General features: G+C 41.8%; 1 protein-coding gene across 4 annotated transcripts in view; it reads left to right on the top strand.

The window, feature by feature from the left end:
* Klhl14 (kelch like family member 14) overlaps positions 1-26906 on the top strand; it is a 133456-nt gene that overhangs the window by 52985 nt on the left and 53565 nt on the right. For all 4 annotated transcript variants that reach the window (XM_076554793.1, XM_076554794.1, XM_015986997.3 and 1 more), the window contains one exon: positions 3312-3433. In XM_076554793.1, coding sequence (XP_076410908.1) covers positions 3312-3433 — 122 coding nt within the window. The remainder of the gene's footprint in view (positions 1-3311; positions 3434-26906) is intronic.

Here is a 26906-nt window from a genome sequence, read left to right as displayed (position 1 = left end):
CCTGGCTCTGCCTCCCGAGTGCTGGGATTAAAGGCGAGCGCCACCACTGCCCGATGAATGAAATATTTTTAAGGAATAAAAACTACAAACTGAATGTGCTAATGAAAACTACATTAAAGAGCTTATAAAACTTGTAGCAGCTTGCCCTAATAAGGAGTTCCAATTCTTGCAGTAAGACAGCAACTTGTAGATTTTGCCTGATCTAAATTTGAGCTTGAAAGCTCTGCTAGAACTATTCAGGAAAAAAATTAATTGAAACTTCCTTCAGCTCAGTACAAATTCCTCTAATTTTAGTTTTGCAAATAACAAGATATATATTTTTTTCATTGTGTATATTCATTGTACAGAGTGTGGAGTTTCATACAGATAACTCTTTTAAAGTATGTCATGTACATTGACAGAGCAGAGTTTTAAATATTATTTAGAATTAAAACTTATTGGTACTGGGTAGGACAACTGAGTTACAAGCTTTAGAAATGAGTTGAACGAACACCATATAAACACAGTAGTACAAAAGGTTTGAACGGTGTCTTTGTCATACAAGAAAGCTCCACATGACAAAACCAAGTCCTGTCCTCTGGTAGAAAACATATAACCAAGGAAGTGGGGATTCCCTTTTCTCCCATGTAATTCTCCACTGCATTTCCCATGGAGACCCGAATGGGTTGGGTGTCTGTCTCACTCGGGTAGAGTCTTTCCATGTTACTGGCTATCCAGCCATTCTGTTGTGTCATTGTTGACAAGGTTGAAGGCTTTGACCATTTGCCAACTGTTCAAGACCCCCTGTGGTGAAAGAAAGTCCAGTTCTTAGAGAACACATAGACATTTGAAGAGATGCCACAAAGACTCCAGGTCTTCTCATCCTTAATCATGGACCAAAATTAACACCACTGTGGAAAAACACAAGCAAGATTGGTCCAGGGAAACTGGCTTTACCAGGGAATAAGAAGACTTTAGCAAAAATACATGAGCCAAGCATACAACTCATTTGGCCATCTATTAAACATATTTGAAGCAGTTCTTTAAAACATAAATCTAAGGTACTTAAGCCAGATGTGGTGGCACACACCTTTAACCCCAGCACTCAGGGAGCAGAGGCAGACCTCTGTGAGTCTGAGGCCAGCCTGGTCTAAAAAGAGAGTTCCAGGACAGTCAAGTTACAGCTGTTACACAAAGAAACCCTGTCTCGGAAAATAAATAAATAAATAAAATAATAATATATATTATATATTTATAGATATATAAAGATATTTATTATGACTACTTTTACTTTTTTTTTTTTAGCAAACCCCACTTCCCAGAGCCCTTTCCTCCACATCAGTTATGTGTAAACTTGTCCCATCTGGACTTGGATGGAGTGTATACATATGATGTTAGGACAGCCACAAAATTGTGACTTCCACTGCCCAGTCCTCCTTCACAGATTCACATACACCAAACTGCTTCCATCGTGGCTTCTCTCACACAAATAGAATGCTTGGTTATTTGAGCCTTAAATAGCAATTTAAAGAAGATAAAGAGACCCGTCTATCAATTCTGTGACCGCGCATTTACAAAATTACATGGCACAGGAATTACACGTGTGTTATTTCCAAAGAAAGAAGAAGAAAAGCTTGATGTGGATATCGGTTTGTCTCCCCGGTGGTGGGCGACTAGAATTCTCCACATCTTCATTATTGTCTTCCGTTTGGATGTACCAGCTAGTGGTCCTGAAGACATCAGGGCACAGTTTGAATGTGTATTCACTTTAAAGAAATTGACTCTGAGTGTTTTTCATTTTGTTCAACTGTATCCACAGGATGGGGGGGGGGGAATGAGTGTTTCAAGCTGCTAATTGCATGGATCATTTCTCTATTGGTCCAGCTCCCTCTATCGGTGGCTAGTAGTGCAGTCCCTCCAAAAGGTACTGTTCCTACTGAGGCATACTCAATGCACTCGCTGCATCCAAAGGCACCGGAGTTTCATTAAAGGAATCCTCTTGTTCCCTTCCTTCATATGGAAATGTCATTAACCGTATTAAGTTAACTCTCTGGGTATTAGGTTCCTAACCAACACGCGAAGCTTCTCCACAGGGCCCATTTCACCAGGCATCACAGATCTGAGTCATGCCATGGGTTTCGATTAGATTTAAGAGGAACTCTTGTATCTGTTGACTTTCCCTTCAATCATGGATGTTCCATTTCTCCCACAGACAACCACCTTGAGTCTTTCAGGTAAATGAGAAGTTCAATTATATGTAAAGTGAGTGTTAAATCAGCAGGCCCCTTGTGGGGGTCTGGGCTTTCTCTCCCTGCTTCAGTGGCCAGTGCGCTCAATCCATTACTGTTCCTGAGGATTGTACATCCATCAGGTCATGTGGGCCGGCCAGGGTGCATCTTATAGCTTTTACCGCATATGAGACGTTGCAGGCCTGTTCTCAGGAACTGCCAGGCAGACTGGGACTCACAGTCACGGTTAATAGCAGCGAATTGCCAGCTCTTGATGGGTGGGTAGTCACTCCTTTCAGTGGTTGCCCCCTGGGGGAGAAGGTAGAAAAACAGAGGGAGGGAATTAGACTGGCTTTGCACAGTTGAGCAGGTTCATGCCGCTGGATCAGTGGCAAGCATTGGCAGGGCTCCACTCTGGGGAGGCTCACAACGACATCACAGTCTCATTTTTACCAATTGGTGCTGCTGTATTACCAGTGGAGCACAGGGGGAGAGCAGAGGGGAGGGCGAGCGGAGGTGGGGGGATGGGAGGGAGGCAGAAGTCTAAGCTAAATTAAAGAAACAAACAAAACAAAAATGCATGCTCAGACCGGTTAGCCCACTTGCTAATTGTACAAAACTGGTATTTGAAGTTCCCTGGATGATTAAAAGGTAGACTCCCAGACTCTCTGCATAACCTTAATTTTTTCAAGGTTCTTTGAGTGGAGAATGGCTTATAATAATGATTTTGACTAATACATTTTTTGACATGCAACTTTAATGCTTAGCCTGAGTACAACTCTAGAGCATTTCATGTGTACTCAGCTGTAAAGAGTGATGATTTAAAGGCCTAATATAAGGGAAAGGTCGTTCTAGAATGAACCTCTAACAAATTGCATAAAGGAAGCTTATTATTCCATGAGTATAGGGATATGAAGCTCTTCTGATCATTTTTTCTGCTTGGTTCAGAAAGAATTGTTGAGATATGAATGGGAGAAGAAGGAAGGAAAAAAATGAAACAGAAATGTGCAAGCAAGGACCATTCTTTTGATGGTTATGATTCCGTTGCCACCTAAGACTCTACAATAATGTGGTTATTCATCTCCTCTTTTGTTTTGGGTGAAGAATTCGCTCTAACAAGAAAATGCTGCTGTTGGTTGGAGGGTTGCCTCCCGGACCGGACCGGCTCCCCAGCAATCTGGTTCAGTATTATGATGACGAAAAGAAGACGTGGAAAATACTCACAAGTGAGTGTACTTATTTATTTCCCGGCCTGTTTGTTTCAGGCTGGAGTTGTCTTGATGAATTAAAAAAACGTGGTTAATCAAATCAGACACTGTATTGATCTGCTACCCTTTGGAGTTTTGTTTGTATATCATGGGAGATTTAGAGTAAAAGACTAAATTAACATTGCCTAGGTGGCCAATTTAGTAGTGGAACAGGCCTAAATTAAAGCTGGCCTGGTTTGTGTTTCTGTGTGTGTTGGAACGGATGGGGGTGGGGCAGGGAGCAGAAATCGTCCCCTAGAAACGCTTTTGTTAGAGTTTTTGTTGTTGATACAAATCGAAAGGTTGTTTAGTCTGAACACTAGGAAGTTTTCACATGTCAAAATGGTAGGTGTTTTAGTTCATTATCTCTGTAACCAACATCCATTTGCCCTATAAGCATCCTTGCCCACCTTTAGTCTGGAGGACCAGGTATTTCCAGAAATGGCCTCCTTAGGCTGCTCGAAAGCTTGATGGGCAGACATATTCACGGCTTCCCCCAGCTGCGTTAAACTGTGCTTGCCAACGTCCAGCCAAGACTCTCCTCTCCTCTCCTTAAAGGGTGATTGTGTTTTACAGCAGAACTTTTGCCTTGGGCACTGAGATTTGGAACGTATTGTTGTATCGGTTACGATTCCTGATCTGATGCAGTCATGGAATCAAAAATCATCGTTTCTTGAGTGCAGTAGGCTGCTCACACCAGTCCCCTTGTGGGCACAGTGGCTGCACTGGTCAATAAAACTAAATTTTAACTGTCAAAATTGCCCAGAGCTGTATAGATAAAATAATAAATGAGCAATTTTGATCCATGAATCAAAGCCATACATTTAAAACCAACAAAAGTGAAAGTTAGCTTCCTTATTCTGTATGTCTTTCAAGCATTTGTGTATTTTAGCAGATTGTTTTTGTAAAACCATTTCCTTGGCTCTTCCTGAAAGACCTTAAAATAATAGAGGCAGGAAAAGAGTTTCCCTTCAGAGCAGAATAAGAGTGAAGACATATGAGGTGGGGACTTAGGAGCTGCACGCCCCCAAGACCTGCAGTAGCATGTCCAAGCACTGCATCGAGACGGCTCCCTGGACGCCACTATGCTATGGTTGTAGTAAGGAAGTGGCTGACAAGAAACAGCAAGATTAAGCAGGAAGAGGAGGAGGAAGAAAATAAGTTAATGAGGTTTTGAAAAGGCTTTTGATTCTCTTTTGGATGAAAATGCCATTTCCCACGGTTTAGACATCTTTGTGAGTGAGCCAGCTGTATTTCAAAGATGCATCAGAAGCCAGCTAAAGTAGAATCAGAGAAGCAATGTTCTGACACCACCTGACCTGACCAACAGAGAACTCCTGTACAGACGACATGCCAACTCAAAGGATAGATGGAGAAAGGACAAGAGATTTCCATAGAGAAAATCACAGAGCGCATAAGAGACACCAAGATCTTCAACTCCACTAGTAAAAGATAACCACTGATAACCCACCTGCTTTCCCAAACACTCCGCACGGCACCCAATTTGGGACTTATTGAGACCCTCCATGCCAGGGAAAAGGATCGTAAACAGCATCTCCAGAAGGCCTTGAATTTTTACATTTATTCTCTTGGTTGTTTGGTGTGTGTGTGTGTGTGTGTGTGTGTGTGTGTGTGTGTGTGTGTGTGTGTGTGTGTGTGTCCACTGACCTGCCGCAGTGTGCATGTGCAGGTCAGTGGACAACTTGAAGGAATCAGTTTTCTCCTTTGATCATGTGGGTTCTGGGGATCAAACAGATCACCAGGCTTGGCAGCAAATGCCTTTATCCACTGAACCATTTCGTTAGCCCCTTATCTTCATTTTAAGTCATGCTCAGAGATAGACTATCAGGTCTCTTACCCAAGCTGGGACAGTTTTGAACATGAAAGAGGATCTATTAGTTATGCCTGGACAATAGCCATAGGCTGCAACGCACAGCTGTCCCCTCATTTAAAACTTTCATATTGCCTCAGATCTCCACTTTCATGGCTGTAAAACATGAACTTTCAAACCTGGACTTGAACACGGTCTCTCACTTGGACCACGCCCTGCAAACAGTCTGGGTTGGTTTCTCCTTGTCAGACACTTGAGTGTTTTAAAGTAGCTTTGCATGCATACATCATCTAGCGTGCTGCAGGTACTCAATAAATTGTAAGTGCTACCACTAGCTATTGTTAACACTACAACCAAATCAGCACAAGAGTTGTGTCTTTATACCAGATGTGTGTCAATCACTGACCTTCTCCATACAGAGTAGAAAAAGAACAGTTCAACCTGCTGCTCCTGAGTAGGAATTCTATTTTCCATAGTTTTCATGTGTGAGATGGAATTATCTACAGACTAAGAAATAATATTAGATGGTTACCTATCTACTCAACTCATCTGAAATGAGATAAAGATACTCACATTCTGACATAAACAAGTTCCTACCGTGAGAACATGCTTAAGGATTTTGAATTTTCCTTCTATCCCAAGGCACACTCAGAGCTCTGAAATGAAAATCTGCTTTCCTGATACTCTTCATGTCCTTGGGATTTGTGCATTAAAAATACACTCTATTCCCTGCCAGTCTGGGACCCTGTGGCCCCAAGTGACAGCATGGCTTTAATATTTGTTAAAGAAATGATACTTTAGTATGGATAATTTCTGTTGGTTTCTATTTTTTAAACTAAATTTGAAACTCATCCAAATCATAAAAAATAAGTCATTGCCATTGCAGGGTCCCATGTTATTTGGGATATGAAATTATAAATGAAAAAAGGTCTCTCACTAGTAAACAAAAATATTCAAATTCTCCCCAAGTCCAGTGAAACATTAGGGATTGTAGAACTTCCCACGGCCATTCTTTTGACCTAGAAGTGCTAAGCTGGATCTCAGAGAGGGGCAGGATGGCAGTTGAGGGTGGGAAACAGTCTCCTAGCTCAGGGTCTGCTTGTTAATTGAAAGACTATTCTCATGCAAACTTACATACCAACCAGCAAGCTCCTGACACCTGGGATTAGCTGGAGTTTTGGAGCCTTGGAGTATTTTTCCCACTTAGCTGGAGCAAGCATTTCTCAGTGTGTCTTGTAGACATGCCCCTCTTCCAAAGAGACTGCTACCCAGCCAGTAACACACACGCTGCCTTGTGGGAGCTACGCCATTTGCATACATTATAGAACAAAGAGGAAGTAAAAGGATTTAGGGACCATTACCTAAGAAATAATAAGCTGGAGAGCACAGGTGAGTTGCAGGAGGGAAAGAGCACCAGTGCAACCCTGAGAGAAAACTTCAAGCCCTCTAGGTGTGTCTCAGTGATTGAGCCCTTGCCTAGAATGCAGAAGCCCCTCAATCCAAACCCCAGCACTGCAAGAGCAACCAATAAACAGCCAACTAGGGCCTTGATCCACCCAAACAGCAACAAGGACAGTTGTCCTCCCCAAAAAGACTGCCTTGCTAATGTGCTGGCAGACACTGCTCTTTTATTCCTATTTGGAACAAGTATTTATTGTAACACTATAGAATTGAGGTCTAAGAACACTGACAAAGCTCTCCCACCTCTGTCCCCTAGAAACAACATCTGAAATGGACTGTGCAGCCCTTTGTAACTGTGGCATGTTGGGTAATAACAGTAAAACTGGGCATTGTTGGTTCTTTTGCCCATTAAGAACAAAAGGGAGGGGCCAGAGAGGTGCCGCAGGTAGGTCCACTGGGTATTCTCCCAGAGGAGCCAGGTTTGAGTCCCAGTGCCCACATGATAGCTCACTCCAGTTACAGAGGAGCTGATGCCTTCTTTTGGCCTCCATGGGTACCAGAAATACATGTGGTGAACAGACATGTAGGCAAAACATACACAAAATAGATAAATCTAAAAATAAAATCAATTAGTAAAATTTAAACAAAAAAGAACGAAGGGGAAATTGAAATGAACTTTTATTCATTTCTATTTTGCAGAGTTCTTTCCTCCGTCTCTCACTCCTGCATGCACCTTCCCATTCACCCTTGGCTTCTTAGAAAGCAGTACGGGGGCCATGGGTATGAAAATGGCAATGTAGAAAAGCAGGCCTCCCGCCCTGAAAGCCCTCAGTCTTTGTCACAAAGATCAAACCAATCAGTTCCCTCCGCCACTGTGCACTCTTTCTAACAGTCCTTGGTACACACTCAAGTTTACACAAAGTTCACATGTGGAAGACCCTCAACATTTTCCAGGGGGCAACCCTGAAAAGCTGGGCTCCATTCATAGTCTCAACAGGCTGGTTTCTTTGCTGATGGGTGAAGGTGCTTCCCAGGAGCAAGCCCCCTTCTGCCTACATTTCAGACAAGAGCTCTTATTTATTATATTTTTTCTTGCAATTACAGAAACAATGTTGTCAGAGTACAGATTTATGCTTGCAGGTGCCAGCGCAGAGTCCCCCCCCCCTTGGTAGCACGAGGATGAAAATAATGGAGTTGGACTGGCTTGTTCCTTCTTTTTATAATTTTTAAATGTTAAGTGAATTTTCCCCTCAGCATTCATTGTAATGGATTTTATTAATGCACTTCCCTACATATATCCCATTGCATTTTACTCTTATTCATCCCCCTCCCCCACTGCTCTCCTGTTTCCTTCCTCTCCTCTTGCTGGACCCTGCCCTCCTCCAAACAGCAACTTCTGCTTTCATGTCATAGTACTCCACTGTCTCTCTTTCCTCCTCCTCCTTCTCCCTCTCTCCCTCTATCTCCTCCATGAAATGACCTCCTCTCCATTTTCATGCCACACATGCACACACACACATACACAAACATACACACACACACTCATGCACACACACATACATACACATGCACACACACATATACACACATACACACATAACACACACACATGCACACACACATGCACACACACACATACACAAACATACACACACACTCATGCACACACATACATACACATGCACACACATATACACACATACACACATAACACACACATGCACACACACATGCACACACACATACACAAACATACACACACACTCATGCACACACACATACATACACATGCACACACACATATACACACATACACACATGACACACACACTCACACACACCCATGCACACACATGCATACACACACATGCACCATACACTCATGCACATACACACTCATGCACACACACACACTCATGCACACACACATGCACACACACACATACACACATGCACACACACATGCACACACACATATACACACATACATACATACATACACACACACACTTTTCTCTAAGAAGCAAACAACTAGCAATAAGAAAACAAACTAAAGAGCTATTTATAAGACACTGAGCTTTGGTTCTCAGAGATAAACGAAGGTTTAATCATCTGCAATGGTGATGATGGAGACTGGTGTACATGTTGCTCTGTTGGGGGAACGCCAACCCTGTGTGCAAACACATCCAGTGGGGCTTCTTCCCTTGATTCCATTTCTTGAGTCCAGTCAACTTTGTCCTTTGAGTATATTGGGAATAAAGCTAGTCAAAAAGCTAATAATCACTTCTTTTTTAAAATTTTGTAGGTTTTATTTATTTGTTTATCGTGTGTGTGTGTGTGTGTGTGTGTGTGTGTGTGTGTGTGTGTGTGTTTTCACCTGTGTACAATCCACAGAGCATGTGTGGTCAGTATAAACCTTGTGGGAGTCTGATCTCTTGTACCATGTAGATCCCAAGGATCCAACTCGGGTTATGAGGCTTGGCACCAATTACCTTTACCTGCTCAGTCATCTCACCAGCCCCAATCATTTTTGTTTGTTTGTTTGTTTTCTTTTGATTTTTCAAGACAGGGTTCCTTTGTGTAGCCCTGGCTGTCCTGGAACTCTCTCTGTAGCCCAGGCTGGCCTTGAACTCACAGAGATCCACCTGCCTCTGCCTCCTGAGTGCTGGGATTAAAGGTGTGTGCCACCACCACCCAGCTAATCATTGTTTCTTGCAATTACCTATTTTCAAGGAAATAAGTAAGCTCAGTTGTTCCATTGTGTTGTGTTTTTTTAATATTTGTGGTTCCTTTTATTCATAGTATCTTTCTTACCAGAAAACCAAAACCACAAATTATTTAAAATAATCAAAGCCCTAGACAGGAGGATTATCCATGGATAGTGAACACTGAATTTCAGTAGAAACTAAGAAAATAGTGAGATGCTTCCAGAATCTTCTGGGAAATACCCAGCAAGAATTTGGACCTACTAGCAGCCTTCACCCACTCCCGTAGCAAGAAGTTACTGAGTACGCGTCTTGGATGACCAGGTGAAACATACATGCAATCTCTCCTCTCGGGAACCTAAGAGGGGTCACTACAATACACAGTAAGCTACAGAATGGATTAGGAAACACCAGGTTACTCTGGGAACACAAAATGGGAAGCCCCTCACCTAAACAGAGATGTTATGGAACAGCGCTCTCTCTCTCTCTCTCTCTCTCTCTCTCTCTCTCTCTCTCTCTCTCTCTCTCTCTCTCTCTCTCTCTCTCGTTTTTTGAGACAGGGTTTTTCTGTGTAGCTTTGGAGCCTGTCCTGAATCTCACTCTGTAGAATAGGCTGGCCTCAACCTCGAACTCACAGAGATTCGCTGGCTCTGCCTCCCGAGTGCTGGGATGAAAAGTATGAGCCATCACCACCCGGCTAGAAGCTCTCTTAAAGTGACCTTTTATTTTGAGAAACCGGGTGAGAGTTGACTAAGCAAAGAGGTGAATGGAAAAGCATTTTGGTCTCTGGAACGATGTTTGCCTAGCTTGCCCTTGGGTCCCCAGCTCCACGGGGAGAAATGAAAATGAAGCAATAATTTGAGTATGGCTACCTTTCTAAATTTTTTATTTAGGTGTTAGTGAAAACATACTGATCTAAGGAATTTTTATCATAGCATGGCGTTTGTCTCACAGCTTGGGATTTGAAGTCATAAAGCAACTGTTCCTATGGCTTTGGGCAAAAAGAGGAGGAGGAATTGTGCCTTGACTTTTTAAATACGTTACCATCTAATTTTACCTTCAATGAGCTCCTTCTAATTTGAAATACATGGCTGCGCATTGCTATATATCTTGAATTATTTGCTGCTGAAGATTCACGCGCCAATGCATTAGTGGATTTCTCATAGATTTTTTTTTTTTAATGTATGTGTGGTGGTCACTCCCATCCCTGTGTTTCAAGTAAGCTGGGTGCTTCAAAAAGCCAGTGGGCTTGATTTGACTTCCTTGTTTATTCCTGGCTTATACTTCCTTTAAATATAGTAATTGCTTTTTCTCCAGAGAGTAGCATGTGTACAAATAATTCCAACGCCTTCTTCACACACAGGCTGTGGCATTTGCTATTGAGTGTGGCTTAGAGGTATGAGTCATGAGGGTTCCTTAAAAGTGCCCTGTATCATTAGTAAGTAAACTATAGACCTAGTCTGGGAACTTCTTAAATGTCAGCACTGGCTTGCTGAAGTCCTCACCCAACCAACTTTATTCTCCTACCCAAAATAATTCATGTCTTCTCTGCTACACTGAGCCAAAACAGAGATTGCCATGCCCTTACCAAATCTAGACTTTTGTGAGCAAAACCAGCATTAACCAAGGTATCAGTGTATCCTAACAAAGACAGTGCCCTAGGGGAGGGAAGAATAGAAGATCTCAGAATGGAGGGGCCTGGTTCAATTTAGGACTTGTGGAGAATATCACCCTGAAAGAGGCATTTGAACAGAGAATTGAAGGCAGGCAGAGGTCCAGGTAAAGACGGGAAAAGAGATTGCTCAAACAGTTAATGGTAAGTACAAAGAACCTTCCAGAAAAGGGTTGTGAAACTGAGGAGATGGCTCAGTCAGCACAGTGTGCGCTGTGCAGCCAGGAAGACTGGAGTTCCATCCGAGCACACGAGTCAAAGAGATGCATAAGTGGTCCACATTGCAATCTCATCACCAAGACAGAAAGATCCCTGGGACTCACTGACCGGCCAGCCAGCTGAACCCCAAAGTGGTAAGGCCCAAGTCCCAGTGAGATATCCTGCCTCCAAAGGTAGACAGGAGGAAGGGCACTTGAGGTTAATCTCTGGCTGCCACATGCATGCACATACATGTGAACACCTATCAGCACACACAGGTGTGTAACAGCCCAAACACACATCTGCACCCATGCATACACACACATAAATAACATTTGGGAAAGAAGACTCATGGATAAACTCAGAGAGTAGGCTGAGGGGCCAGGAAAGACCAAGCTAAAGAACACAGCAGCATCCAGCCACACAGGAACTTCTATGCTAGGCTCACAATTTTAGTCTTTACGTCACATGTAGAGAGGAGGTGTCATGTACAGAGTCACATATTCACTGCAGAGCAGAAGTGAGAACAATGTCCTCTGGGTCTCCATCAAACCATGGTACCTCAGTACATCTGACTGCAAAGTGCTATTAGTCACCCAAGTCCAAGCACATGAGATTTAATCTGTGCCCATGTAGCCACTGTAGCCATGAAAATCTACATGGATCCAATGTTCCTGGCATAGCACCACATTTGTAAAACAGAACAGATACAGGCTAAATGAACCGAGTCAACTGACGCCTAGGGGTCAAGAAAGTAATCTAGGCTTGTGAAGGAAATTGCACGTTCTGATGTGTGAGCCCCACAGTTTTACATACATGATCTCTGACAAGTTCTAATTCAATGTACTTTGTCTGTATCTTGGAAGTTATGCACACACATGTGAACACTCATACATGTACACACATACACACACACAGAGTAACATCTTGAGAAACAGGTAGTGTCTAAAGTGAAACATATCTTCAGCATTTGCTGCCTGTAACATGCATTTCTTACTCTCTGATCATTTTTTTTCTCATTTGCAAAATGAAACCAATTATACTCACTTCACAGGATTCTTACTAGAATCAAACTATTCAAATAAATATCCATGTTCAATATGTAGATTGTAGCTGTTCTCAATCAATTTTTATCCTAGTTTAGTTTAACTTATATTCTTTAAATTAAAAATATTTTTATATATGAGTGATTTTTCTGCATATATGTCTGTGCACTACGTGTGTCCTTGATGCTCATGGATGTCAGGAGAAGGCATTGGATCCCCTGGGACTGGAGATACAGATGTGAGATTTCATGTGTGTTCTGGAAATCAAACCCAGGTCTTTTGGATGAGCAGCCAATGCTCTGAACCAGTGAACCATTTCTCAAGCCAAATTTATATTCTTTAATAATCAAGTAAAAGAAAATTAAGAATTTGGTTCCTGTGTTCACAAAGGTTTAGGAAATGAGACATACCATAGTGGATCCCTTGAAGTGCTGTGTGTCACTCGTGTGGGCTTGGCTGCACTCTGATGAGAAGGACTAACGTTTCAGAGACTGGGAATAGCAAAAAATGAGCCCCTCACTCAAACTCCACATCCAACACAGGTTGGCTCCAAGCCTCTGCCCCACATGGTTGCTTAGGGTCCAGGCACATGGGCTCCAGATACACATAGAGGAAAGGATGTGGCACCTTGACCTGTGTGGAGTAGAGGTAAGTCTCATCAATTCTGCTCCATCACCACTACACCACTTCAAGGCACTGCAATCCTCATGAAGTTTTGGGAAAAGAACCAGAGAATTTGACCAACTAGGCATTGTCCCAACTGTGATCTTCCAGGCCCCTCATACTATGCTCAGAGAAGCCTAATTCTCCTTCCCTCGGGAAGACATTACCACAGTCCTCCAGTCTCCTCATGTGGAGAGCTCTGGGTGATGGTTGATCAACTCACCATCTTGATTATTCGTAATTCTTCTTGATCTGGACATAAAAGGAAAAGTCATATAGAGCTTTGAAGGGCATCCGTCAAGGACTGGCTGCACTCTTCCAATGGGCCCACCTCAACTGAGCTTCCAACTCTTTGTTCTTTGCAGTCAGAGGCCTCACTTCATAGAGATCGATTTTTCTTCCCATTCTCCTCCTTGGTTATACCTGAAGTGAGGCTGAGGGATGTGCTTTGGGAATGTGCTTTCCTGGGAGCAAAACAATTTCCTGAGTACATTTAACATCAGTAAAAACTTAGGGGGCTGGGCATGGCGGCTCACACTTTTGTTCCAGCACAGAGGCAGGTGGATCTCTGTGAGTTCAAGTCCAGTCTGGTCTACATGGTAAGTTCCAGAGCAGCCAGGGCTACATAGAGACCCTGTCCTAAAGAATCAAAATAAATAAATAAATAAACAAACAAATAAATGGGGATAGTTATAATTTTAAATATGTAATTCTTAGCAGCTCCTTTGAACCATGTTGGTAGATTTGGGGGACTTTAAGCCTTTAGCAAATGCCAGTGGTGTCTCATGTTTCTGTCCACTCCATGACTTACAACACTATCCACATTTCTTTTCTGGTGTATTTTAAGGTTACTTTTATCTTTTTCCTTTTCTTTCTTTCTTTCTTTCTTTCTTTCTTTCTTTCTTTCTTTCTTTCTTTCTTTCTTTCTTCCTTTCTTTCTTTCTGCCCCATTTACCTCCTTTTCTCACAAAGATACACATGTGTATGCACACATTCCCTCTAATGATACCTTCTAATGCTCTCTGTATATTTCTTTCTTTTTCACTCTGTTTCTTGAGTACAAGTTACTGGGTATACCATTCTTAATTGAAACTTTCTTTTCAAAAATATTTTTAGTAGCATATGTATATGTTTGTATGTGTTGGGGATAGAGTGAGCGTAGTGTGTATGGAGTGTATTCACAGTGAATGTGTGGAGGTCAGAGGACAACTTTGGGACTTGGTTGGCTCCTTCCACCATGGGTTCCAGTGATCAAACTCAGATAGTTGCAAGAGCCTGGACCTCCTGAACCATCTTGCCAATCCCCTTAATTGAAACTTTCTTCCTGACAGCCAAATTGGATGAAATTACTGTCAAAAATACACTTTTAATTTTGCATTTCTCATGAATCAACCTTTAGTTTTTACCTGTTTGTTCAAAATTCTTCTCTATTTCATCTTTTACCATATAGGGGACATCCAAAACTATGTTTATGAACACACACACAAATACACAAATACACAGATACACAAATACACACACACACACACACACACACACACACACACACACAGAGCGAGAGACAGAGACAGAGATTTCTGGGTTCTGTTTCCTTTCAGTCCTGTTTAGAAATGAGCAAATTATTTCCTGAGATCCTTTTTCAACAAGGTTATATATATATATATATAATCTTTTTTAATTAAGAAAAATTTTAGTTCATTTTACATACTAATCACAGATCCCTCTCTTCCCTCCTCCCACCCCTCCAGCCTTGCCCCATTCCCTTCTACAAAAAGGTAAGGCTTCCCATGAGGAGTCAGAAGAGCCTGGTACATTCAGTTGAGGCAGGTCCAAGTACTTCCCTCTGCATCATGACTGTGCAAGGTGTCCCACCATAGGTAGTGGGCTCCAGAAAGCCTGTTCATGCATCAGAGATGGATCCTGTTCCCACTGCCAGGGGCCCCTTAAGCAGATCAAGCTACACAACTGTCTGGTGTATGCAGAGGGCCTAGTCCAGTCCCTGGAGGCTCCACAGGTGTTGGTCTAAATTTCATGAGTTCCCATCATGATCCTGATGTCCCTTGCTCATGGAATCCCTCTTCTCTCTCTTTGACTGGACTCCTGGAGCTCAGCCTGGTACTTGGCTGTGGATCTCTGCATCTGTTTCCATCAGCTACTGGAGAAAGGCTCTATGATGACAGTTAGGGTATTCACTGATCTCATTACTGGGGTAAGCCAGTTCAGGCACCCTCTCTACTATTGCTAGTAGTCTATGCTGAGGTAATTCTTGTGGATACCTGGGAACTTTCCTAGCACTCAGTTTCTCCCTATCTCCATGATGTCTCCCTCTATCATGGTATCTCTTTCATCGCTCTTCCACTCCATCCCTGTTACAGCTTGACCACCCCATTCCCTTATGTTCTCATCCTCCATCCCCTACCCTCCATTGCCCATCCCTCCTTCCCAGTTTACTCATGGAGATCTCATCTATTTCCCCTTCCTAGGGCAATCCATGTGTTCCTCTTTGGGTCTTCCTTGTTAGCTAGTATCTCTGGAGCTGTGGGTTGTAGTCTGATTATCCTTTGCTTTATATCTAGTATCCACTTATGAGTGAGTGCATACCATGTTTGTCCTTCTGAGTCTGGGTTACCTCACTCAGGAAGGTATTTTCTAGTTCCATACACTTGCCTGCAAATTTCATGATGTCATTGTTTTTTACTGCTGAGTAATACTGCATTGTGTACATGTACCACATTTTCTTTATCCAGTCTTTGGTTGAGGGGCATCTAGGTTGTTTCTAGGTTTTGGCTACTACAAATAATGCTACTATGAACATAGTTGAGCATGTGTCCTTGTGGTATGATTGAGGATTCCTTAGGTATATGCCCAAGAGTGGTATAGCCGGGTCTTGAGGAAGATTGATTTCCAATTTTCTGAGAAACCGATTTACAAAGTGGCTGTACAAGTTTATACTCCCACTAACAATGGTGGAGTGTTCCCCTTGCTCCACATCCTCTCCAACATAAGCTGTTATCAGTGTTTTTATCTTAGCAGTTCTAACAGGTGTATGATGGTATCTCAGAGTCATTTTTATTTGCATTTCCCTGATGACTAAGGATTCAACAAGGTTTTCAAGTACAGCTGACAGCAACCAATGCATGTGACCAACATTGTGTTTCCAACCTCTACCTTAAAGGTGGGATTTGTTAAATAACTGATCCACCTTCCAACAAAGAGCAGATTTTACTGAATGATCTTTCCATACACCAGCATTTCCATCTTTATATCACCCCATATCAACTCCTTTATAACATTGGCCAATGTGCCTCTTGGCATCCACACCTGCATTTGTCAGTTAAGGCTCCATAATAACCTCACAATTGTAGCAAGTCATGGACATAAAGATTTATTTCTTTACTTATCTCATATGTATGGCAGGTTAAATGGGGGCTTGTTCTACATCTTATTCTTATGTACAAATTGCTGGAAACCCCTCATCACAATTAACATGTCAGGGAAGAAGAAAATTTCATATTGATTCTTAAAGCTTCTCCCTCCTCCAAAATATCATATTGTTTCCCCAAAATTACAAGGCCACACCTAACTCCAAAGTGCATCAAGAAGGACTGTCCTCCCAAGGTGTCAGAAAGATCAAAATATTTGTTTTTAATCTTGTTTCTTCTATACCCTGTTTTAGTCATCCTAGTTACCAGTGAATCCACACTCAGGAACAGAAGTGGTGATGACTGGTGTCCATTGACTCTCCTTCTTATGCTGTCCAAGTTCAAAGCCCAGGGATGGCACTGTTCACCTGTGGGGTGATCTTTCCACTTCAGTTATTCAATCAAGATATTCTCTCGTAGATGTGTCCAGAGGTTTTTCTCCTAGGTGACTCTAGATAGATCCTGTCAAATTGACAATCATTATTCTTCTTCACACCTCCTCACTATACAACTTTTATCTAATTTGGGGTGTGTGTGTGTGTGTGTGTGTGTGTGTGTGTGTGTGTGTGTGTGTGTGTTTGCATGCATGCAACTGTGCGTTTGTTCTGAAGTGCTGGAGATCAAGCATAGGGCTTTGCACATCTAGGCAATTGCACCTCCCCTGGGCTATATCTGCAGCCCCATAATATTTAATACCCTATCTTCATCTATGTTTTATTGCTAATAACTCAATACTTCCGACTGGGTGAGTTCTAAAGAGATTGGGTGTAGCTCACAGTTCATATCCAAGGTCAGAAGACTGAACTTGGTGGTGGACTTCTTGCTGGCAAAGTCCCAAAGCAACATAAAGCATCGCAAGTGTGCTCTGGCTCCTTCACCCTCTGTAGAGTCACCTTGGGGCTCCCTCTCTGACAGCCTTATCCCAACCCCAATTACTTTCCAAAGGTTCCTCCCCTTGATGTTCCATAGTAGGACTAAGTCCCTACATTCTTGATGACCCACAATGGGGATTAACTTTCCATATCAACTTTGGAAGAAGCAACCCATCTTCAAACTCAAATCATTATGACCAAGCATCCCATGTTCTGCAAATATTGAGCTCACTTTTCTTGTCACATGCAAAATATTCTAACTCATTCAATAAAAATTTTTTTAGTCAAAATAGATAGCTGTCTCATGCTCTTTCTGCATTTCCTGGCTCTGAATGACTGTTGTCAGGACTGGTGCCTATTGCCCCCAAATTAGCTGCCTCTCTAGTAAAGAAAAAAAGTTTAGAAGTACATTTCAAATATTATTATAGTATAATGCTTTGGGAACTAGCTTTTCAAACATCCTCTTCCTTCTAATAATTTAAATGTGTTTGAGTTTATATAGAGTCCTCTATTTTTACTATTTATCATGTCTAAATATGCACCTAGAATATAGTCACACAAGTACATACAACTGCAGATACCGATTACGCAGTTATACACAATTCTTAAAGAATCAGGAAGGTCTCATTTAAACAGGCACCAGGCACGGTGGTATGCATCAGTAATTCCAGCACTCAATAAGCTGAGGCAGGAAGATTAAAAGTTTGTGGCCAGCATGGGCTACAAAGTGAGATTCTGTACCCACCCAATAAAATATGAATGGAAATAACTTTAACAATAGCCACCAAGAGTAATAAAAAGATGGTTTTGATGATCAAAGAATATTTCATGCAAATATCTCCATAAAAAAGGTAGAGGTGCCGAACCTGGTGACTTATGCCTGTAATGCACTTTGCAGGCTGAGGCAGGAGGATTGCATGGGTTCAAGGACAGCCTGAGCTACACAGTGAGAAGTAATAAGAGCAAAGTGCGTAGAGGGATGCTGTTGCTTTTCAAATCCATTAAATGACCCTATGGCGATGTCATTTATCAAACATATCTGTTATAAAAACGCAACTGGTTAGAATTTGAGGTTTTATGTGTCATAGGCAAACTGACTCCCATTCCTGGGAATGCGTGGCTACTCTGTTACCACACCTCCACTCTCATGAAGTGTTTTGAATGATATGAACTTCTGTGATACTGCAAGAGCCGTAAGAATCATGTGTGTCTAAATAATTTGTGTCTACAGTGATACACGTTGTTTGCATATAAAATAGATGTGTGAAGATTGACCTTAGCTGCCATAAAGATTGCTTTCATGAAAAGAGGGACAGACATGTCCTTACATCTATGATTAGCAAACAAGGCAGCATATTGTTCCTCACCAGGTATTCTAATTCTTAATCCTTGCCTAGTCATTAAAGTCTTAATGTATTAAAGAAGAAAATTAAGATTGAATTCTAGTTATTTAACTAGAATGAAAATCATTGTGAGCTTCAAAGATGAAAATGTTGCCACATTTCTATGTTGAGAACTGCTAAAGCACTTTCAGAAAACCCTACTGCTAAGGCAATGATGTATCACTTTTACTTTCATTATATGTTTTTAATCAGAGCGTGACTTCACACTAGACAAAGCGATGCTTTATGCATGGGCTCACTTGTTTTTGCTAAAATCTTCTGACATGATTAATTTTACTTTAATGCTTTTGTCTTGTTGTAATGGTAAGGATGATGGGTATAAACCAGGCACAAATACATGCGTTTCCATTATAATGCCTCTGAGCATTAAAAATATCTTAGATGAAAGGGAAAAAAATCACAGGAGACTGGTCCGACTGGAATTAAATTTCTTGCTACCTGAACACACAGTGCATGAGATTAAAAAAAATGATTCAGTCATTGTTTTTAGTTTTATTTTGGGTATTTTTATAGCAATTTATTCATCTGTATGATGAGATCTGAGGAGGGAGAGAGATCGGAGTGCATGGATTTCTTGATCGAGTTCTAGCTCTGCAACATTCACCTCCTTCGCAGTGTAAGGAGACAGCAGTGTTAACTAGTTCTATGCCAGGAGTACGTGTCACCGGGTCAAAGGACATTGGAACAGAGCATCTCCAGGTGATGCTCCGGCTTAGATAGAGGCTAATTTTTGCTCATATTGATTTCCCATAGAAAATAATTGTATAAAATAGGTATTGTTTGTCCAATTCACATAAAGCAAGGACTTGGGTGATTTGAAGAAGGAAACAATAGGTCATTCAACAAGTGAGACCTTCTTTGTGAGTAGCCATTGAGGGATAGGTTCCACCATAGTCATATTTTCCTCTTTCCCTAATAAATGATGGAAATGTGTCTGTAATAGGAGTGTAGCACCTCCTTCTATCTACGCACCCTGTGCATTTATTTTACTTGTATCCCAAGTAAATCCTGTTCCAATGAGAACATCATCCAGCCCCATCCAAGAGCACTTGATAGAGTCAACTCTACCTATGCAGTCCCACACGGTAGCTACTAGCCACAGCTGGCTTCTGGGCTCTTAAATGAGGCTAATATGACTGAAAACAACTGATTTTCTCTTTTCATTTTTATCATAATGAATTTAGGTTTAAGCTACCTTCTTATAGCAAGTGGCTTCCATATCAATAACACAGCCCTTGGTAGTGAAAGCTGGGTGGTGGCACTCACCACCTCAACCCAATCTATTCCCCAAAGGAAATGAGGGGGAAAAGTGACTGTGGTTGTTTTATTTCTGCTATGAAGAAATGTCCTGACAGAAAGTAACTCTGGGAAGAAAGGGTTTATTTGGCTTATACTAATTCCAGGCTACAGGTCATTGTTTGGGGGAGTCAATGAAGGAACATCACATACACAGCCAAGTGCAAAGAGAAAACAAATGCATCCTTGCTTGCTCTCATCCAGCTTCCTTTACTCCAATACACTTCAGAGCCAAGACTGTAAGATGGTCCTGCCCATGTTGGGCTGCATCAGTTAATTAACCATCAAGACTGCCTTCCAAAGCATTCCATAGACAAACCTGATCTAGACAATTCTTTCATCAATGCTCTCTTCTTAGATGATTGTGGCTTGAGGAACATTGATAATTTAAAACTAACCATCCCAGTGAGCTCCATGTATACATAGTATAAACTGAAAAGCACGAATAACCCCATGTGATCCATGGCCCTGTACTAGGGCTTCTCTTTTTGGCTTCTCATGATAATTTCATGAACTCTTGTGTTTTCATCTGAGGTACTTGATACATTCATTTTCAAGAGCTGTCATGATATTGTACTGGATCCCTTAAGACAACCAAAAAAGCCCATAGACAAGTTCATGGGAGTTCACAAAAATGGATTAAGAAGCCAGGTAGCAAGGAAGAAACTGGTTTTGCCTTAGAGCAGTGGTTCTCAACCATCCTAACACTGTGACCCTTTCATACACTTCCTTATGTTGTGGCGACCCTCAGCCATAAAATCATTTTCATTGCTACTTCATAACTGTAATTTGGCTGTTGTTATGACTCATAAAGTAAATATCTAATATGCAGGGTATCTGATATGTGATCCCTGTGAAAGGGTCTTTTGATTCCCAAAGGGGTCACCATCCACAGGTTGAGAACCACTGCCTTAGAGCCTTTTGATGTCAGCATAGGAACTAGGCTGCACAATGTATTCGTTTCCAAGGACTGACATGATAACGCGCTAAGTATCTAAGACAACAAAAACATTTTTCTCACTGTTTGGAAGCTAGAAGCATTAGAGTATCTGCAGAGCCATGCTGGGATCCAAGGTTCTAAGGCAGAATCGATTGCTACTTTACCTCTGGTAAAGTGCTTACTTTCTGGTGTTCCCTTGCAACTGTTCTGCAGCTTACAGCCTCGCCATCCAGTGTCTGTCTGCTTCGTCCATGCCTTTTCTCCCTGTGTCACCCTCCATAGCTGAAGTTTTCCTCACTTCTCTTATAAACATAACTGTCTTTGTGTTTAGGGCCTACCCTAACCCATTATGACCTCATCTGCCTTGGATCTTTAAGTTAAAGATGCTGTTTCCAACTCGGGTCACATTTACTGCTCCTTGGTGGAAGAATTCGACCTTTCTTTTCTTGGAGACACAATCAACTTCCTGCACCCAAATCATGACACATCTAAGGGAAAGACAAAAGTCACTAATCACTCCACTCATATTTATCCATGTAACTCTCACAATAGCCCTCCACAGCAACGGGCATTAGTTTTATTTATGCTTCCGATGTCTATATGGAGGCACAGAGACATGGAGTGATTTGCTCAAGGTCACACAGATGGTAAATGGCAAAGCCAGAATGTATACCAAATAAAGCCCCAGAGCCCGCACCCTTGCTGCTCCTCATTACTCTGGTAATAGCAGAGCACATGCTGTAAGAGGAATTAGAGCTAGAACAGTCGACAGGCTCCTTGATCGTTTCCTGCAGAAAAAAACTGAATATGCCCTGCACGAATAGAGTACGCTACATCGTAGACAGGCTTCCGTCCTGAACCTTCTGTACTCACCTTTGTTTTTCATTGAAGACTGAAAAAAGACTACAACAATGAATTCTAGCAAATGCCTTTTCCATACCTCTTGATTTGGCCATCTATTGGATGATATCTATTGTCTAATTTTCTGAATTATTCTGCTAATGTTATAAGTTACTTCTGTTTATTTGTACATGTTATAATTTCATTGCTTCCCTAGAATAAGTTAAATCATATAATACCTTTAAAAGAAAGAGGAAGGAAGGAAAAGGGGGCTTTTGGGTCATTTTCTGGTGAAAGTTATTTTAGTTCTTTATTCCCAGAACACCGGAAGTTTCCATCATCTTTTTCTTTGTGGACTTCCTCCCTTTAAAATAAATCCTAACTGCAAGGTCTGTGTACCAAGACCTCTAAAGAAAATCTGCTTCAGCCTAGTATGGTGGTGCACACCTTTAGTCTCTGCATTTGGGAAGCAGAAGCAGACAGACGAGTTCCAGCCCAGCCTGGTCTACATATGAGTTCCAGGCCAGCCAGGGTTGTATAGTAATATCCTGTGTTACAAAAATATAACCTGCCTCATGATGTACTAATGATACAAAGATACTCTTTGACTGTGAAATATTAGCAGACTTCAGACCTTTGCTTTGTGTTCATTCACAAATTTGTTTGAAGTTTCTTTATTACTGTAACCATTAACTTTACCAAGTATCAGGACCTGCTTTTATGTGTGCATAAATATTTCATGGGATAAAATTCCTTCTTCCATTTTAGAGTCTTCGGGGGTTTTTAAATAATAAGACATCCTTTTATTCTTTATTCTTGTCAAAAACCCGAGTCATTCTCCTCACCTGAGCAATAATCAAAAGATAGGAGCAGGTGAATTAAGGGGAAGTGTAATGCTTGTTTGCTTTCAATTATATCATGAAATTTACAGAGATTTGATATGCCATATTGTGACTGTCACAAATACATGCAAATGAGTTTCTAAATATAATCCAGGCAACAATCCAGGCTGGCTCTCATTATTGACTTGAATCTCTAATGTCCAGCTCAGTTGTGAATCCGGCATTGCAGCTCCATCCTCCACGCCTTCCTTCAGTTAGCATCAGCCCCAGACTTAACAGTATCATCAGTAGACACAGGTACAGTGCAAAGCCAGGAGGCTAGGACTACTAAACTGCTTTTCTATGTCCAATAACTTTTGTTGACCTTTAGAAATGGTTAGATTTCCTATACTCTGTTAATTTAAAAAAATGGATCTAAAATGGGATGTGATGAGATAATCATATTAAGTAAATTAAGTCAGTTTCAGGAAGAGAAATATTGTGTGTTTTCTATCAGTTGTGGGTCAGGGTTGAGATGGGAGAGGATAAAGGGTTATTGAAGGAATATGCTCAAAATACATTGTACACATGCACAAAAGTCAATTTATAAAAGTCAATGAAATATAAATTTAGAAAACAGAAACAAAATTCATATTTTTAAAGAAGCAGCTTTTGTTCCTACTACTGACTCTGATTTAGTCATTTATAAATATGAAAACTGTTGCCCGACTCTGGTGGACTGCATAAAGCCAGTGATGAGAGTTCAGTTCTTTTTTCAGCTCAGCTGGTTTCCTGCACAGGAAAAGACCCTGCAAAGCTGTAGGCTGTGTGTACCTCAACCAGCTCCTATATGTACTCCCAACCAGGAAATGTGGCCGTTGAGAGCTGCAGTCTACTGAGAGACAGGACAGAATGGCACAAATCCATGAATGCCACTGGAAAATAACAGGACTGCTCTTCGGGTGACAGTGGCTCGCTAGCATCATCCTCATGCATGCTAATTTGTTAAGCAGAACTGATGGGGACAGAGAGAGTCCAGGGCTCTGCGAGGGCACCTGTTTTCCTTGTTTGCAGAATACAACATGTCACTTGAAAGAATGCAAATAGCAAATACATGCACATAAACATATTGCCAGGGATAACTAATTCCGCCAACTTTTTCCTTCTGAGAAAAATGTGTTTGTAGTCATTGTTTATCCAGTTGTCAGCAAAGATTTTCTGTAAAGAGCCATCTAGTAAGTATTTGGGGCTTTGTAGCCATAAGGTCCCTGTCGCAACTACTCAACTTTGTCCTTGTAGCACAAAAGCAGCCATGAACAATCAATGAATAAGCACAGCTGTGTTCCAGTAAAACTTTATCAGCAAAACAGAGCAGGGGCAGGATTGAGCTACCAGGCTGGAGTTTGTCACTACTCTCTAGACTAAGAATATAGCAATTTATTCACAAATTATACCACTTGGTAGTGAAACAATGATTACTGCAATATATTAATAATAAATATTTATAGTACTGCCCAAGTCCTTTTCATGTATTAATTCATTTAATGCTCACACCACACTCTGATGTCAGTTCAGTGGCTCCCATTGTTTGTGGGGAAGACTCCAGGGCAAAGAGTAGTCAAATAACTTGTCCAACACCATGAGTCAGAAGCACAGCCATAATGTTCCAGAGTTCAATCCATAAACCATGCAGGCCAGTGACTCTGAAGCAATTTTTTGACCTTCATCTTTAACTTCAAAGGCAGACACTGTTCTGAATACAAACAAAAATGCTCTCTTTTCCAGCAATCTGAGGATAGATACTCTGTCTATCACTGACTGACTTCACTCCCCCATGCCTGGCTGGTACACACCCATCACTGAATCAGAGGGTTAGATTTCACGCTGAGCCAGGGCTCTAAGAAGTGCTAGAAGCAGGCAAACACTGGTTCATAGTTCATAGAGTCCTCTAGTAGGGCAAATACAGGTCGTGATGAGGCTTCAGCCTTCAAACAGTGTGTGCAGCAGCTCAGTGGATGTAGTTACTTTATGCATTTGAACTTGCAAATATCTATTACATAACCCAAGCCTATTTGACGATTATGTATGCAAAAGAAGTAAGGGATGAAAAAATCAAGGAAGGAGAACTTTTATTTTAGCAATACCAAAATGGGTAACGAACATTTAACTGAACAGTTACGTGTCCAGCATTGTATTAAACACGTAGTAAACATCTTCCTATTTACTGCTCATAGGAGGATGTCCATGAGAAAAACATGCACATAGAGACACCCGATAAATTGTCCAAACTTAGCGCATGTAGGATTCATGTTCTGGGATGGCATGAAATCCATGTTCAGTCCTGTACAACACAACACCCTTCCTGGGTGCCCTCTCCTTCCAGTGCCTCCTGGCAATGCAGACAGAAGACTTTATAAGCAAGGCTTGTGCTTGCTGCTTCTGTGTGCTGTCTCACCAAGACTGTGGGGTCAGTGGCACTACCCTTCCATCCTACTGATGAGAAGACTAGGGTCAAGTACCACAGGGACCACCGTTCATGGTGAGCTAGCTGAGAAGCCCAGGCAGCTGGGTCCCGAGCCTGCCTCCGCTCTACACACTTTTACATTGAATTTATAATTTGTAAAGACTTTGAAAGTCCTATTGTTTCTTTTTGTCATTCTTGTATGTGTGCACACATGTATACATGCTCATTTACTCACATGCTGCAGTACCGTGTGTTGTGGTGGTCAGAAGAAAACCTAAAGGAGTCACTCCTCTTCCAATACCATGTGGGGCCCAGCCATCAGAGTGAACTTGTATCATCAGATCTGGCCACTAGAGGCTTCATCCTCTGAACCTTCTCACCAGATCTTGCTTAGGACTTTACTGGTGAGGGTAGACAGGTATGAAGGACCCTCAAGAAGTGTGCATGTTTGTTTATTGGATAAAGTAAATCTTCATAACAACTCTAAGTAATGTTATTATGTCTTCTCAGTTGCAAAGCACTTTCAGGACTATTATTCAGTGGGTACTCCCTAATAAGCCATGAGATAAACAGGTCACCATTTATTACCCTTATTTGACATTTGTGGAAACTAAAGTTCAGAGTGGTTAAGTGACTTGTCAAGGTCACACAATAACTGATGAATTTGTGGCTCAAGCCCTTGGCTTCTGACCTAATTTGGTTCAATGTTCTTTCTATTAAGACCAGCTCTGTAAAACCTTATTAGGAATCCTTTGACCTGTAACTGACACCATTTGATCTCTTTCTAACATGAATTTTCTCCAACCAGATTATTTAGAAAACGATTTCTATATCACAAGTTTTAAAATCACCATATCCAAGCCAGGTGTTGTGGTGCAAACTGGACATCCTAGCACTGGGGAAGCAGGGACGGGGGATGCCTGCAAGATCAAGGCCATACTCGTCTACTTAGGTAGTGAGTTCCAGTCCAGCTACAACTACATAATAGGACTGTGTTTCCAAACGACCATAAAATGAAATCATCACCAGCTTGCAAATGCCAAGGTGAACATGCACAGTGTTATATGAAAATTCAGGCCCCCTGGTGGTTTTTAACTCAGCTTCCAGCAGGAAACAGACAATATCCTGTAGTAGAAAAGGAGCTACTTAGGGAGCTGTGGTAAGAGGAGGGCACACTGCCCCTCCTCCCCCATCCAGGGCTGGTAACCTCAGGGTACTGTTAACCACCATCATTCTTAAAGGTGAGTGAAGGAGGGAGTTTCCAGACTGGACACAAGACACAAGTGTGGAGAGGGCTCATTCACACAAATGAGGACAGCCTAGAGAAAGGCCCCAGGAGAACGAAAACTCTGCCTTTCCCTCATCACTCCATCGGTCTAAGAATGCACCCAGCTGTGAGCTAGCAGCCACAAGACCAGAATGTGCTCAGTTCCACTGCTCAGGTCACCGAGGGGAGTGTGGTTCTGTGGGGCCAATCAGATAGCCAGCACACTGTTTGTGACTACTACCCTATGTCAGAGACCCCAGTCAGTAACTGCGAGTGTAAAAATACAGGTGTATTTTCAGTTCTTGGGAGCTGTGTCGTCCGGTTTGGCTCACTTAAGCTCCTGAAAATCTTAGCGTGTTTAGATTTTTGTATTTGGGGCCAGCTGCCCCAGTTACAAACTGGAATTGAAGGAGGTAGAGAGCAAGTCCCAGGAGGACGGCACAAGTGACTGTGTCCACAAAAAGATGGGTGACCAGTCTGTCCTGTGGCCATCTCCTGGAGCAAGAATGACCACCAGGGTTGGACAGTTTTTTTCCCCCTTCCACCATGTTTTTTTCCTTCTAAAAGGAAGGTGGTACCCAGAGTACAGCATGTGCTTTGTGCACATTAAG

The sequence above is a fragment of the Peromyscus maniculatus genome, chromosome 19 (assembly GCF_049852395.1).
Source record: "Peromyscus maniculatus bairdii isolate BWxNUB_F1_BW_parent chromosome 19, HU_Pman_BW_mat_3.1, whole genome shotgun sequence".
Taxonomy (NCBI): Eukaryota; Metazoa; Chordata; class Mammalia; order Rodentia; family Cricetidae; genus Peromyscus; species Peromyscus maniculatus.
Note: the sequence above shows the minus strand (reverse complement) of the source record. Positions and strands in the feature narration are given on the sequence as shown.